This window comes from Botryllus schlosseri, chromosome 4 (genome assembly GCF_051294905.1).
Source record: "Botryllus schlosseri isolate E-star chromosome 4, Bs_hap1, whole genome shotgun sequence".
Classification (NCBI taxonomy): domain Eukaryota; kingdom Metazoa; phylum Chordata; class Ascidiacea; order Stolidobranchia; family Styelidae; genus Botryllus; species Botryllus schlosseri.
Genome location: NC_137239.1, coordinates 25,819,574 through 25,835,560, shown reverse-complemented (window position 1 = coordinate 25,835,560; position 15,987 = coordinate 25,819,574). Strand labels below are relative to the sequence as shown.

General features: G+C 40.8%; 3 protein-coding genes and 1 long non-coding RNA gene across 11 annotated transcripts in view; 3 read left to right on the top strand and 1 right to left on the bottom strand.

Moving 5' to 3' along the window:
• LOC145437591 (dynein axonemal heavy chain 3-like) overlaps positions 1 to 885 on the top strand; it is a 63,320-nt gene extending 62,435 nt beyond the window's left edge. For all 4 annotated transcript variants that reach the window (XM_080314855.1, XM_080314857.1, XM_080314854.1 and 1 more), the window contains 2 exons: positions 216 to 355; positions 535 to 885. In XM_080314855.1, coding sequence (XP_080170981.1) covers positions 216 to 355; positions 535 to 607 — 213 coding nt within the window. In that variant the 3' untranslated portion in view covers positions 608 to 885. The remainder of the gene's footprint in view (positions 1 to 215; positions 356 to 534) is intronic.
• Positions 1 to 15,987, bottom strand: part of LOC145437617 (uncharacterized) — a 299,426-nt gene that overhangs the window by 242,447 nt on the left and 40,992 nt on the right. The window lies entirely within an intron of this gene.
• LOC145437590 (uncharacterized) lies at positions 2,934 to 6,217 on the top strand. Of its 2 annotated transcripts, XR_013914693.1 has the most exons (4): positions 2,934 to 3,112; positions 3,178 to 3,279; positions 4,791 to 5,133; positions 5,260 to 6,217. It is a non-coding gene; the product is annotated as an uncharacterized LOC145437590 (long non-coding RNA). The 2 variants fall into 2 exon arrangements; XR_013914694.1 differs by lacking the exon at positions 5,260 to 6,217 and having other exon boundaries at positions 4,791 to 5,242.
• On the top strand, positions 6,687 to 11,921 carry LOC145437589 (tetraspanin-18B-like). Its single transcript, XM_080314852.1, has 5 exons — positions 6,687 to 7,010; positions 9,735 to 9,929; positions 9,995 to 10,171; positions 11,188 to 11,409; positions 11,740 to 11,921. Exons 1-5 carry the CDS (start codon positions 6,951 to 6,953, stop codon positions 11,785 to 11,787), a joined length of 702 nt encoding a protein of 233 aa, XP_080170978.1. The 5' UTR covers positions 6,687 to 6,950; the 3' UTR covers positions 11,788 to 11,921.

Sequence of the window (15,987 nt, the reverse complement as noted above, 5' to 3'; positions counted from 1 at the left end):
TCAAAGTAACGAACAACCATCTAATCTCTTCCAATTCCTAATTGAGCTATACAATTTATAATATATTTGGCGGGAAAGTTGACATGGACTGGCATCGGTGGTCGAGATACAGTGGGCTTCATACTATAGCCTACTTAATGCTCGCATACCCTGTCTGCTACCGCTGATACGATTTGCTCAAATTATTTATCCTTGACTTGTAACCCTATCCGAAGATATCATTACAACCGAGGCGTACGGAAGATATTATCGACGAAGAGCACACACAATATGAATGCCCAGTGTACAAAACCAGCGCACGAAGAGGGCTTCTGTCTACAACTGGTCACTCCACCAATTACGTTCTCACGATCAAGTAAGTTGTCTTGAGATTTATATGCTATGTCTCATCGTCATGAGCAATGAAGAAGGTTAAGAATTTATCTCAGAATGCTGTTATACGTTCGTTTCTAGAGATTTTATGAAATAACCAATTTCGATTAACGCTACTTCATATGTATGATGGTACGTCTATAAATGGTCTCCATATTTCAGATTCCCGACGAAAGTGCCCTCTAAACATTGGGTGAACAGAGGGGTCGCTTGTCTTTGTCAACTGGACGATTAAGATTTTTACTTCTTAAATTGATAAGGCGATGTAATATATCTATCATTTGAACACCATAGCTTCAGCATAATTTTACTGATTAGAAATATATGTCTATAAATATATGTATATATGTACTTCTTGATTTTCACTCGTTAGGTATGTCACTGTACCGAAGGTGTTTTAATACTGTGTTTTATAGTTTTCATATTGTGATTCGAAGATGTATATTTGCACTTATCCTAACTATATTTGCGGAGATTCTAACAAGTATAAAATACAGAAATACTGAAATTGTAGTGGGTATATAACTTCGCTGGCGTTGTGGGATCAGGGATTGTGCGCTGTATTAGGTGCCTGATATGGCAACGATATGGATGTCATACATCCAGTTGTATACTGCAAAGCGAAGAAAGTCTGCGCAAAATTCAAGAACCAGGAAAACCTGGATGGCTTAAAGACGATAAGGTGTCACAGGTCACGATACTGCTATGTTACGGAGAATGAGTTACGTAGAATTTTCTGCAGATCGTGTCCACGGACTTTGATAACGTCTTATTGGATTCGGTTCCCACGACTCTATTACTTCTCACATGTCGTGAATAACAGAGAAAGGGTGTTGGACTTATGGCAGTGTATTCATTGTGATGTTTGTTGAGGCCTCATTACCTCAGATATCAGGCCTGGTTTCCTGAACATGCCCGACTTGCAGAGTGCACAATTGCGATCACTTAGGGTTTGTATTTTGCCTGATTCTTCTAGGAAAAAATTATGATGCCTATCTCCGACAGTAGCCACTTTATCCACTGGAGTAGAGATGTAAACTCCATTTGGGCGCAGACCGGTTGATCGTCTATGGAGCGGACCGGGTCTGACACCAAAATGTAACAATCTCCAAATCAATACCTTTGTTTCAATTGAGATGCTGCATGCATTACCAATACATAATATAGAATATTATACGGCTCATTATGGCTCTACTATGTGCAGCAACACATTTATTCGCAGCAAATTGAATCGGTAAAATACAATGATTGGCCGAGATTGAATACAGTTATAAACCAATAAACCAGTGGCTCTTCGCACGTGGTTCCCGGCGATACGCTCAGTATATTCCTTCGCTTCAGCTGAATAGGGTTTCGATTTTGGGTCACGGCATAATATCATTACGAACCGCCGCGCAGAACTCATTCACCTGAGCCAGCTGTTGTAACGTGCGTCGGCAAAGTTGCGTGTCCATGTCCACTTTATTCGCCGTTAGTGACAATTACAAAATTTGTGACATCGATACACCACGTAAAATATAACGTCGACTTTCCTGACTACACCTATTTTATAATACTTCGCCCCAATTTTGGTACTCGGAAAAAATCGTATTTCACCAGTCAACTCGAATCGTTACAATCGATACTCAAAAATAGACTCGTTCTTCCCAGCCCTTCTGATTAGTTCATAATTCATGATCATTAGAACATCTTATACTTGGATATCGAGTAGGGCCTACACCTGCGCAACGTAAGTCCGCGATGTGTATGACGTAATATCTATAAATACGTGAACGAAAGAGACCAAGCCGAAGTTTTGACTGGATTGTGCAATGTGCATGTGCAGCACGCATAGTGAGATAATTCGGTTAAGTACGTAGCTACGTACATTTGGATACGCATTGAAGCGGACCAGACTGTTCGTGTGAATGATGCTTCTTGATGCAACAGGGGTTAAACCCGCTCAGAGGCCAAACGTCAGACGCCAAACGCCGCGCGGCGGCCGAATGTCTATACGGCGTTTGGCGTCTGGTTTTCTGAGACGCCGAGTAGCTATACGGCGTTTGGCGTCTGTTATGTTCAGACGCCGAGTAGCTAAGCTATACGGCGTTTGGTGTCTGTTCAGACGCCGACCAGCGTTCGGCATCTGGTATGTTGAGAATAGGGTTTGATTTGAAGGTTGAGGCTTGAACAGGAGTTTTCTGCAGCTAAATCTAAGCAAAGCATGTCATATCATTGGCCAGTGGGCAAGTGATTTGATGGTTGTTTCGTGTGTACCTGTACACTGACTGTACCGTATACGCGCTACTAAGTGACGACATCGCGTGTGCTTCGGTGCCCGGTCCACACTGAAGATCTGGCTGCTTGAGAACATACACGTTTCGTATTAGACAGATCGTCAGTCACGTTACTACAGATACTGCATGATTTGTTGCGGGGAACTTAACTACCGCAAGAAGACTACAGTATGTGACGTGTAGTAACAAGATATTTTATTGTTTTCTAGTAGGCCTATATATAGTTACCGTAGTTAGTGATTGATTCTAGACTAGACTGAAACAGCTGCAAAATCCTTCGTAAATCAACAGTTCGCGTCACTGAGATCGTATTCAAGACACACCTAAAATTTCGTTTCCATATTACTCCGTAAAATTCTACACAAATATACTCCAAATGATCTTCGGTTGTGAGAAGTTCAAGGTTAAAGACCAGGATTGATGTTCAAAAAGATGGATGAAATTGTGGAGTACTTGCTTTGAAGGTTTGTGATGCGTTCACATATTGAGATTTGAGAAAATTGATTTGCAATCTACTTTCATGTAATAGGCCGTCGAACTCTACCCGATGCAAACCTGGATTTTGATCATTCTCGACGAGCTTGCGAAAGCTACCGCCAGCAGTTTGGTCAAATCTTACATGATGCGACGGGTATGTTAGTCAATGTTGGATTAAAACCATTTTAAATACGTAGTATGTTTTGCATGCAGATGAATAAGAATTGGGAGATTATTGCATTGAATGCAGTGGTCCAAACTCAATAAAAAAAAAACATGAAATGGGTAGGGGAGATGTGGTACCGATGAGACAGTGGGACCGAAAATACTTGAAAAATTATCTGAGATAATCCTATGATTACAGTACGCGAATTTGTCTACAAATACATGCTGGCAGAATCTTTCACACTAACAAACCAGCCGTTATTTTTAATGTGAAGTGTAGGGCTTGTATCAGGGTATATAATGCCACATCTTTTTTAATTCAATACCATCCTCGAGTTGACTATTTTCAATTCAATTACCATATTTATAGGGTGGGGGTCTATGGTACCATAACCAAATCAAGCAAAATGTTTGAATCAACTAATCACTTAACAACAGAAACACGCCTACACATATAGAGGCTGCAAACCATAGTTTTCTTTGGTGCTTTATCGCTATAACGAGGTAATTGAAAGTCAAAATGTCGATTTACGGGTAATATGTATGTGCCAATAATTTTGTTGTTTTGGGCGTAAATCGAAACGTGATTTTACTCCAACATTTGAGTTGATATAATCAAACAATCTATTTTATTCTCGAAGGTGGTCCCAGGTCCCATGGTTGTGTCACTTGTGTGCCTTAGGACCTACCGAGTGGGGACCAATGATGCGTTCGAGCAACAAATTTTGAACGTTCATGAATATTTTTTGGAAAAGTGGATATTCATGTAAATGTCCAAGATACGTAGAGCTTGGATCAAAGTGTTGAGCCAGCAAAAGATATATTCTAGGCTGAAGATTTGGGGGCCAGAGATCATTTTGCAATTTTTGATCCATTGTAACCAAGTCACAAGGCTGCGAGTCACAAGTCAAATCTTACTTTCATAGTTTTGACTCGAGTCAAGTCGAGTCATTTTCAATTTACCACCGAGTCAAGTCCGAGTCCAAGTCATCGAGCAGAGGTTCGAGTCCGAGTCATGGTGTTATGACTCGAGTCTGAGTCAAAAGTCATTGTGTTGACTGCTCACTTTCCAGTTAAGGTCATGTTAAACCCACTTTTATAACTCTATTTGGTGATATCGAATGGTTTGCATTGATATTATACTAATTTTCCTCACATTTAACCGTTTCTGGTCGCATTTTCAAGTACCAGTACTAATAGACAAAATCCCAATAAGGTGGTTACTTTACTATTCTTCGAAATTACAATGAAATGTCGGTCTTTGCCGTCTGAGTCTCGAGTCATATGACTTGGTTCGAGTCATGAGCAATGACTCGAGTCCAGGTCGAGTCAATACGCAGATTGACTCGAGTCGAGTCATTTCCGTATTTTAAGAAAATGACTCGAGTCAAGTCGAGTCATCAAAAAATCGTGACTCGAGTCGAGTCATTACAACCACATCTTTCCTATGCAATTACGAGATTACATTTGTTAGGTATATTGATTCTAACTTGTTTCCAGGATGCGTGTGACGGCTGTGGTCGATGGATGGAGGAGCAGGAGCACTGTTGCCCGGGACAGCAGATACCTGATCCTGATTTTTATTGCATGCTATGTACCCAGATGTAAATTCTGATGTTGATATATTTATTAGGGACATTTCACTGTGGTTTCGTTGCGTATTTACTAATGACTTTTACTGTGGTTTCGTTGCTTGTTTCATAATGATTTTTACGGTGGTTTCATTGCTTATATCTCGGTCACTTTTAGTATGGTTCCACTGCTGATTTCTCAATGATGTTTGCTGTGGTTCCATTGCTTATTTTTCTGTGACTTCTACTGTGGTTCCAATGCTTATTTCTTTGTGACTTTTACTGTGGTTTTGTTGCTTGTTTCTTGATAATTTTTACTGTGGCATTCGTTGCATATTTCTTATTGTGGTTTCATTACATACTGTATCCACAGACTTGGGTCTGAAATTCATGGCGAGTGTACAAATAAAGGGTTGGGTTCAAGTCACTACCTTCGAGTCACGAGTCATTGCACATTTTGACTCACTCGAGTCAAGTCAAGTCATTTTAGCAAAGTGACTTGAGTCGAGTCAAGTCATATGAAAAAGGTGACTTGAGTCAAGTCATGACTCGAGTCATCTCAACACTGATATGGGGTGGTGACAGGGTTGTAACCAAGTCAATTTGACTCGAGTCATTTTCAATTCACCACAGAGCCAATTCCGAGAGCACTGAGTTGAGTTCAAGTCATAGTGTTTAATGTTTCCCCATCCAGTTCAGCTTCCGGTCACTTCTGTGGAACTCTCATGGGTGATATCGAAGGCCTCGGACAATTCATATGTTCAATTTTCCCACTCTGAACATGTTTATTGTAACAGATAAAAGGCAGGTTTAGGGCCTATTTTTCATTTATCAGTCCTGATATACAATTCTTGAATAAGCCATAGAATGAGTAAATCCATTTTTAAGAAAATAACTCAGGTCAGCAAAACAATTGTGAGTCGAGTAAGTAGTATAACGACAGGAGGTGATCAAGTAGGTCTTTTTTGAATCTGAGCATACAATTATTTGGGATTCTGCCAACGCTTATTATGAAAAAAATGTTACAATATGCAATCTTCGGTATCATATAGTTGCGAGAACTCAATAGTCGCGCCATGAAAGGATTTAGCCTCTGCTCAGTTTACCGAGACACCAAACGTCGTATAGCTATTAGCTACTCGGCGTCTCAACATACCAGACGCCGAACGCCGTATAGCTACTCGGCGTCTGAACATAGCAGACGCCAAACGCCGTATAGCTACTCGGCGTTTCACCATATCAGACGCCAAACGCCGTATAGCTACTAGGCGTCTCGGAAAACCAGACGCCAAACGCCATATAGACATTCGGCCGCCGCTCGGCGTTTGGCGTCTGGCGTTTGGCCTCTGAGCGGGTTTAACCCCTACTCTCTTGATGTCCACACCTGGAATGATTCTTTCGACCCGTAAAATGTAATATTGACCATGATAATCACGCAAAGTCATGAAATACAGTCTAAAGTTATTATATTCTAAGCATATTCAAATAAACTCGAACAATTGACTATAATGGAAAAAGTTTCGATATATATTTAAACGTCTTGAGCGATGATGCTATCAAATTCCGTGAGTTATCTGTAATCAGTAGACTATATTTTACCATGGAGTAACTGCAATGATTACGGTCGTTCCTACGATAGCCTACTATACCATCCAATCCAATGCGTTGCGAAATATTCCTGTTTGATATAGATGTGAAGAGCATATCGCATTTCGTTTTAGTAAATAACAGTTAGAAATGCATGCCTTTTATGAATGGGCCTTAGTGCACTAATTATACAGATGAGCACATATTTTCGAAACTCGACGAGCATGTAAAAGGTATGCGTGGAATCGCGCTAATAAGATTTACACCAGGCTGCCGGGCTTTGCTATATAGTGCATGATAGCAAAGCGGGGCTGTCGGCACAATGTTATTATTGCAATAGTGTAGATTAGGAATTACCTATATAGGAATAAATAAACCGGTATTTCTGTGTTAAGTGGGATCTGATGGTCGTTAACCTGCACTAGTAATACCGTAAAATACATTTATATTGAATGAGGAGTTGTCTACTTGTGCAGTGCAGCGAAGATAGAATACCCAGGAAATGAAAGTCTCCTATCTTTGCGTAAAGACGTTGATGTTCTTTACAAACCTTCTACTTCTCGTAAGTAGCTTATATCTGATATATATATAGCCCCCAATCAGTGGGCCGTTTTCGCATGCAGGCAGGAGAATGCGACGATTCACGCGTTTTATCACTACCCGATACTAACTAATGATTGAAATCAAATTATTACGATGCGTGCATGGACTGGACATGGACAATTTCATTCGTCCGTCATACAATAGGAATAAAGAATCGTTTCCGAAACTTGTGGATTGCTGATTAATCTATCATATCAAACTACACGTTGCAATATTAAATAAATTTTCATTCATATGACTATAAAAACACAGGTAAAGCAGTGTTAGCGAAATGAATTTATTGTTCTATTAGTCACAGCTAGTGGGTGATTTGTCATTTTTATTTCCTGCTACTTCTGTAAATCATGGGTCTAAAGGGGTGAACTCGAGAGTCGTGGGCATGGGTGAAGGGTTACACTGGTCAGTGGTCATACAGATGTTATCCCGGATATATTTAGGCTCTACCAAGTACCAAGATGGGTACAGAAATAATAACTCAACAGAAAGAATACAAACATTTATTTTGTTTTTGTAAATCGACCATAAATGGATTTGGTTTCGTTGAAAAACTAAATAAATACCTAAAGTGTTATATAGATAAGGTCCCTATTAAAAACTGAAAATGTCTATTCGGACTGCGGCCTACCAGTTGAGTAACCCTGCCTTAGTCCAAGAGGTCGGGCAAAAACATTTTCAAACCGGAAAATGGGCCACGTCAAAAATGGTTACAACCCCTGGTGTAGCCAGTGTAATAGGGCTGCATTTAACACAAACGGTTGTTTAAAACACTTTTTTAACAAAGGTCTTTAAACAAAATTGATTTTTTCCAAGTTGTATCATTATGCAATAATTGTGTAAATGATTACCAGTGAACCCGTCCCTCGGTGAACCCGTCCCGTGAACCCGTCCCTCAGTGAACCCGTCCCTCAGTGAACCCGGCCCTCGATGAACTCGGCCCTCGGTGAATTCCGCCCTCGGGAAATTTTGTATTCACCGGCAACCCTAATATCCTGATGAAATTCAGGATCTACTCCGTTCTACCTACGGCTTGAGATTCCCTATTTCTTACACTTGACAGACATCAGTCCAACACACACAGCAGAGTATATTACAGCGGACCTGTTCATACAGCGAGCGACGTATCGTACTACCACGAGGTAACCCAGAATCAAACCAATTATACCCGAGTATCAAAACATTAACTCGAACGTACACGAGAAACCAGAACACTTTCAATATGAGTCATTCACACTCCTGCAGGTAGACCAGTGGTTAGCTAACAAAGTTCCAGAATATTCCAAACACAAGTACAGTATACAACGAATACACAATACGTACAATATATACAACAGTTTAACAATGTCTCATGTAACATGAAAATCATCATTTTCAACATATCCCACCTCCGGCAACCCTAATATCCTACCCGAACCTTAATATCCCCCCTCCCCCAACCCTAATATCCCACCTCCGGCAACCCTAATATCCTAACCCTAACCCTAATATCCCACCTCCGGCAACCCTAATATCCTACCTCAACCCTAATATCCTCCCCTCCCCCAACCCTAATATCCCACCTCCGGCAACCCTAATATCCTAACCCTAACCCTAATATCCCACCTCCACCAACCCTAATATCCCCCTCCCCCAACCCTAGTATCCTACCCGAACCCAATGTCCCACTCCCCGAACCCTACCCCCCTACCCTACCCAACCCTAACACTCCACCTCAACCTACAGTTGCAATAACGAGCAGACCAAGCGAGGTTGATATGTGAGCAATAACAATCGTTGGGATATATTTTTCATCTGAACAAGTCACACACAATATACAATGCGATAAGACCCAATGCGATGTCATGAACAGATACGAGGATGTCGAACGTCGCACGTCCGCCCCTCGCCAAGTCAATTCAACAATGAGCCGACCACGCAATCGTGATCACGTGATCTGATCCCTTCGTGACTGCGTGATCTACGCATGCCCTGACCTCCTTACAAGATCGACAAATCAGTTGATAATAACATTATTAGTTTAATAATTCATAATAATACTTGTTAATACACTTAATTTCAAAATTTCCCGAGGGCGGAATTCACCGAGGGCCGAGTTCATCGAGGGCCGGGTTCACCGAGGGACGGGTTCACTGGACGGGTTCACCGAGGGACGGGTTCACTGGCAACCGTGTAAATACTTTCCAAAAACATGTTGTATGAGCCTACGGATGACGATTACCACCCGATATAGCTGACGTATACGATATGGGATAGCGGAACCCTCGAAATAGTCGGTTCAACAGCTATAGTGCGTAGAAATAGATCATTGGTACGGAATGAATGTTCTGATGGAGATGACCGCCGACTGTAAAAATGCTGCAAGACGATATAGTCCTGGTTAAAGACATTTTTGGTCCGTATATGATAGTGGTTGGAAGCCTATTTCGTCAAAGGAGCTATATTTACCATATATTTTCAATTGTGAATATCAATCCATGATGACGTCACAATTGAATATGCGTGACGTTATGGGTTAAAAACAAAACACAAAAACCATCAATGAAAACATGTTTTGAATAAAGGGTCTCATTTTAAACATTATGTTTTATATTGATTTTTGTTTTAAGCAACCCTAGTTGTCATAACAAGTGACCATTTCGGACAAAGCGCAGAGTCAGGTATCTAAATCGGTGTAATTTCCTTGCAGGCATGCGGTGCGACATTGCTGGGCCTCGGAATCTGGGCGCTGGTTGGCGCTAACCCGTTTTCCCGGATTTTGTCAAGCAGCCCGCCCATCCTGGATGGCGTGACAGTAATCGTATCGGTTGGTGTCGCACTATTCATGGTGGTATTATTCGGATTCTACGCTTCAACGAAGGAAAGCCAATTTCTACATAAGATCGTAGGTTTGCCACCGATTACAACTATAGTCACCGTACGACATCCAGAGGTCTTTTTCTTTTTTAGTATTTCGTCGCAATACTTATCTTGTACGTTGTGGAGCTCATCTGTTCATTTCTGGTGCTCGCGTACTTTGCCGGAATTGAAGACAACATAGTAGACTCTATCACCCGTTACCGTGTCGATTCAAACAACACGGACGTAAAACGCATCACCGACGCTTGGGACTCATTCCAGCAAACAGTAAAACATCGAGATATTGTTTTCTTTACGGCCTAGTTGGTGGTATAGAATTTATGTAGCTGTGGTTACAACAGAAGTCAATTGGTCAGCTTGCATCGATCTTCCCGTTTACAAGTTTTATTAGAATATGGAACAACATACCGTCTGAACTTCTTAGTTTACCTTATTTTGAGTTTAAAATATAATGTTTCTGACTCTCTGCTCTCATGGTACCGCTAAATTATATTTGTAATGGCGAAATGAACATAGACCTTAGTTTATCCATTTAATTTCTAATTACTTTTTATTGGTGCTGTTTTTTTCTACATTTTTATTGTTGCTAGGTAATTTAGTTCAAAGTTTTGAGTGTAACGACTTCTATAGTAAGATGCTCCTAGCCTGGTTGTTTCGGCATTGGTGACATTGTTATATCGAGCCTGTGCCTTTCTTATCTGTAAGTACAATTCACTTAATTGCAATTTCGTGATGTATTCTATTGATTTATACTGTTAACTACGACGTTAAAGATTCTCTCTATCTCTCCATTGATGTATGCGCATTACATTCGACCATTCACCACCGAGGCATTGAGCCTACTAAAGTTTTTAATCTTTAAAGCTGCTGTGAACTAATATGACTTAAAAGCCAGAACATACATGTCCCAATTACGTGATACGTCTGACGAGAATACTTAATCTTTTATGCGGCTCGCCGGAAACCCAATCCTTAGTATTCCCCTCTCTACATCTGTTTTAGGGGCGTTCGCCAGCTTGGGGATTTTTTATTCAAGTTTTATGCTATTTATGCGAAACTAATTCGAATACAAGAGAACTAAATTAAGTAAAAGTTAGAAGACAGACAAATCGACGAAACAAATCGACGGGAAAACTTTATCATTGCGTTATGAACGGAGTGTAGTCGACGAGCGCAAACTAATTAATTATAGCTTCGCTGGTAGATCTATGTCGACCTGATAAAGACGAACATAAATATGATTAATGACGCGTGATTAATCGTGTGCCTTAATGATATTTCAGGCCAATTGCTGCGGATACAACGGTTACACCGACTGGGATAGTAATGTCGACTTAACCGGTGCCGTCCCACAATCATGCTGTAAGGGCAGCAACTCGGAGGAAGAGATCAGCAAATGCTTGAGAAGGGATCAGCGTTACATACATACGGGAGGATGCCAAGCGAAGCTTTCGAACTACTTCTGGACCGTAAGCGGTGTTGGCGCCGCATTCTTGTTTGTCGAAGTGAGTAGAAATATAGCATCACGATTGTAAGTGGTGAGACAATACCAGACCACTATGAAAATACGTCACTAATCATGACTACAAACTGGTAAAAACTCGCACATCATTGGTGTCAGGTATTTCTAACGGGGACCCTAAGCGGGGGAGAGTCTTATCGAGCCTGTATGGCTGCACAGCACATTGAAAATCGATTTCAAACCAAGCTTGCTTATTGCTTACCCGATAACATACCATTCGTTGCTGATAAGTTTTATTCATCCATGCGTTTTCGCACTCCAGTGCACGCGTATACGCTTTCTGTATCGTCTTCATCTGCTGTTCTCGTTTCAGTTCATTGCAATGTTGCTGACTGGCTGTCTGCATCAGAAAATCGGTTGAAATACGTAGCATGTGAGTGATCACGCAGATCAAGATAATCGCACATGTTAATACTACGCATACCTTCAAGTTACCTCAGCATATTCATCTACACATTCTATATTTTCCGTAATAAACAAAATAACAGTGATTAACGATCGAATCTTGCTCTGAAAAAATTGTCAGCAGCCTGTACGAAACATTTGAGGATCGCAAGGTAATCTATTGCAGATACCCCGTTCACCGAAATTCCACATATCTTAGGGTTGCCATACGTCCGGAATTTCACTGTTCAAACTTGCGTCTTGGAGGAATTTTTAAAATATTCCTAAATGTCCGGAATTTCGAGGTTTGACATAGTCTCATAATGTTTCCGTAAATCAACATAATAACATGATTATTTATGGGAATATATATGCTACATGATATTTTTCTTCGCGCTGCACGCGATTTACTATCACCTTTATAATTTTAATGTGGGGACTACCACCCGCGCAAAAACTGCAATTTATTATAAATAACCTTATATAAGTCTAATTGTAATCGCAATTATAGGAGAACAGTATATTCCTAGATATGGTTAATGTCGTTTCAATGCTTCATTCAAAAATGGTGGTTCCAAACATGGGGGTCGTTTGCCTTTAACATGGGGTTCGCAAAAATGTTGAACGTAATCGGCTTCCAAAATAGCCCGTGAATAAGTCTCGGCAAAGGTGCAGACTTCTTATAGTAATCATCTCGTCAAATTTTGATCTGGGCCACGGCAATGTTCCCTCTAAGCTGCGCACACGCCCAATTGCGCAGTGCTGACACGAAGTGGTAACCTTTTCTTCTAGTGGTAACGCGCTGTTGTTCAAGGGACCCCGCAGTGAGTTGGTGATTGTGCGCAGACTCGTCAAAAATTTGAGGAGACCACTGGATGTGGTGGGGTTTTATGAAGCTCCGTGGTGCCACTGGCATAAGGCTGATAAACAATCTTATTGGTGTGACATGAACATGACTTAACGATGTACAATTGCACCTCTTTTTCACTCTCACCTGCAATATGGAATCGTAGTATGGGGAAATACATGCGAAACATTTTTGTGCAGAATTCGAACCCTGCAAAACCGTGCGATACGGCTAATCTCATCTGTACCTTTACGTACCAAACTATCGTCGTACTACCGTAAGCATCGAATTTTGCAAGTTGACGAACTATGTCGCTTCGAAGTATCAAAAGTTATTCACAAATATTTTTCCAATAGTTTGCCTCCTGTGTTTAATGACTTTTTCATGCCTGCTAAAAATGTCCACTACCATTACACGAGATCCTCGTCAAAAGGAAATATCAACTTACCCCACCCAATAGCAACCTAACTAAAAGATCTTTATCGACTATTACTCGGTACCTATCATATGGAATGCATTACCACCAAATATCCGTGAATTGCCTTATAATAGATTCGAAAAAGACCTACTTGATCACCTCTTGTCGTTATACTAACACTGCTGCCCTACCTCGCGCAGACATTGCTTCATTGATCATTTGCTACCATCGTTTAATTTTTCCTCTATTTTCCTTTTTCAACTAACATTTTTTACAGCCAAACTGTTTAGAGTCAAGTGTACCTGTTTGATGCTGGAGTAAGTCAGTCAGTCAGTCAGTATGCTTTTATTCATCTCACCAACAAACACAACATGTAAATTGGTATGGATTGGGAGACGACGGGGGACCGGAAGGTCATAGATTCAGTCGCCACCCAGCGGAGTTATAAACGAGTAAATATGGCAAGATGTAAGTCTTGGTGTGATCAGACTAGATGACCTTCACGGTCTTATCGATCATTCCTATCTAATACCGAATACTGTGCATGGATATTTTCTGTACCACCATCACTGCTGTGTGTTATGTATTTCGGTTGGAGGAAAATAAAGACTCTCTCTCTCCCTGCATTTTCGAAGTCATTATCCTCCACCAGCTCTACCGCTAACTCTGATCACGTGGCGAAGAGAGGATCAAACTATAATATGGAAGAACCAATATTATTGACATAAGCCATTTAAAATAATCTAAAGACCAGATGCATATAGAAAACCCTTCAAGTTGCATCGATTACCCTATGGTGGGCTCAAAATCATTGTATATTTGGGCGGAAGGGGGCTGAAAAAAAATGTAGTTTCGGTCCCGGTTACACAACACACAGCCACATACTCCTGAACCTGGTTCGTGACCTCCTCTGGTCTATAAGCAAAGCTTTGCTAGTGTGACGTCAAATTGGCAGACAATGTGCTTATAACTCATTTTGAAATCCACTAGTGGGCGCTAAAGAATGTCTGGAATTTGGGTCACAGAAATATGGTAACCCTACCGTATCTAGTATATATTCACCGTACAATGACCACGCCTGACATATATTATGGACCCTAAATTGAGCAGTAATTAGTCTGCCCGTCTATTTCACAATACATTGTACAGCTTCTTGGATGTTCGGAACTTCAATATACAATTGAATAGTATATTGATATTGAAATGAACCCGAATATTTTCGGCTGACACTCAGCAAGGGTAATCGTCAGCAACTAGTAGAGAATTCAAAAGAACATCGCATATCAACAATCGTATCGCAGTCACCAGCAGCATGAAATTTCGGATACGATTTCGCATAAGTTGTCAGAACGATTTCAAAAAGCTGAGATAAACATGGTGCGTATATATTATTGGATAAAGCCACCTATGGATACACCTATGGAGACACCAAATAGTAGGGATGGTGCGAACCCATAAAAGGTTTTGATTCGTGTGAATGCGAACTTTCTCAAAAGGGTATGGTATACGTGAACACGAACCTATGACGTCACGTGACGCCATATTGCTAATTCCAAACATACATATCCATAAAGTAATATATTAATGATAATACAGGGCTTCTCAAAGGGTGGGCCATGGCACACTGGTGGGTCACAAGAGCGTTTTGAGGTGGGCCAAAAAGCTATTTAGAAAATATTAGAAATAATGTAAGTTTAGTAATATTTGTTGTATTAATCGCTAAAATATATATTCATATTCTCTAATTATACGTAGGCTACATAAAGCTTTTCATCCGACTCTGATGAGACGTAGTGGTACGTATGGAGGCTTTTCCCACTGGCTATGACCACCTACGACCGACACCAATTAAATAATTTCGCGTATATCATAACTGGAAGGTACTGAAGTAACCAAGTATTCCGGCAGGGTCATATAGGGTATGCCGTTGAAAGGGGTGTGTAATAAACTCGGAATAAAGTGTAATTGATGTATAGATTTACAGCACTTTGGCAGGTCGTATTATTGTAAGATAAAAATAGCCATAATAGCAGATTATCAGCAATTCTGTGTATACAAACCCCGAGTTCGATTACGATTGATAATGCGATCCAATAAGGTGTGTTTCTGCCGTGGAATGAAGACTGAAATCGTATTAAACACCACAAGTGAGACCCACCTCGTGATGTCATACGCAATCGATTTAAAATGTCCTGCCTGGAAATCTATGTACATAATGTCAGAGTCACATGAATTGATTGTATCATTGGATTGAATATTCTAACATCGCAACTTCAGTTGGTTCGGTACGAGACATACAATGTACATTGTACAGCACGCATATTGAAAAATCCTTCTCCACTGCTTTGTAGTACTCCATTCACCAATGAATTGTTTGAAGCTGGCCCAGAATGATTATATTATTCCCCACAATAGTGGTACTAAAATCCCAATCATACAGTGTATGCGGGGATTCGATCAATGTGTTTCGCGACGCGAATGGAGCAGCGGACGACCATGAAATACTCGGAGGATTTAGCCTATATGATCTACCAGGGCCGTAACTGCCGCACCCAAACCCCCAATTGGGGAAGCTAGAAGGGACCCAAGATTATTTCTTTTGTCTTCTGTTGGGAGATATTTATTTAACTTGAAAATTCTCGTCGCGCTTTGCGCGATTTCATGTCCCAAGAGGTTTAGATTTAAATATCATCAGTATATTAAGAGAAAAATGCGCATAGTTTAGAGCAGAGGTCTCAAACTCAAATGTGCTCGCGGGCCAGTTTTCCAGTTTTGACGACGCCGCGGGCCGCAGCATTTCTAGGGGTATTCTATGTCTTTCCAAGTAGGCCTTATTTGGCGGGAATGAATTGTCTTATTGAAAGTGAGCCGATCCAGCAGACTGACGGTAAACACACATCGTCAAATGTGAT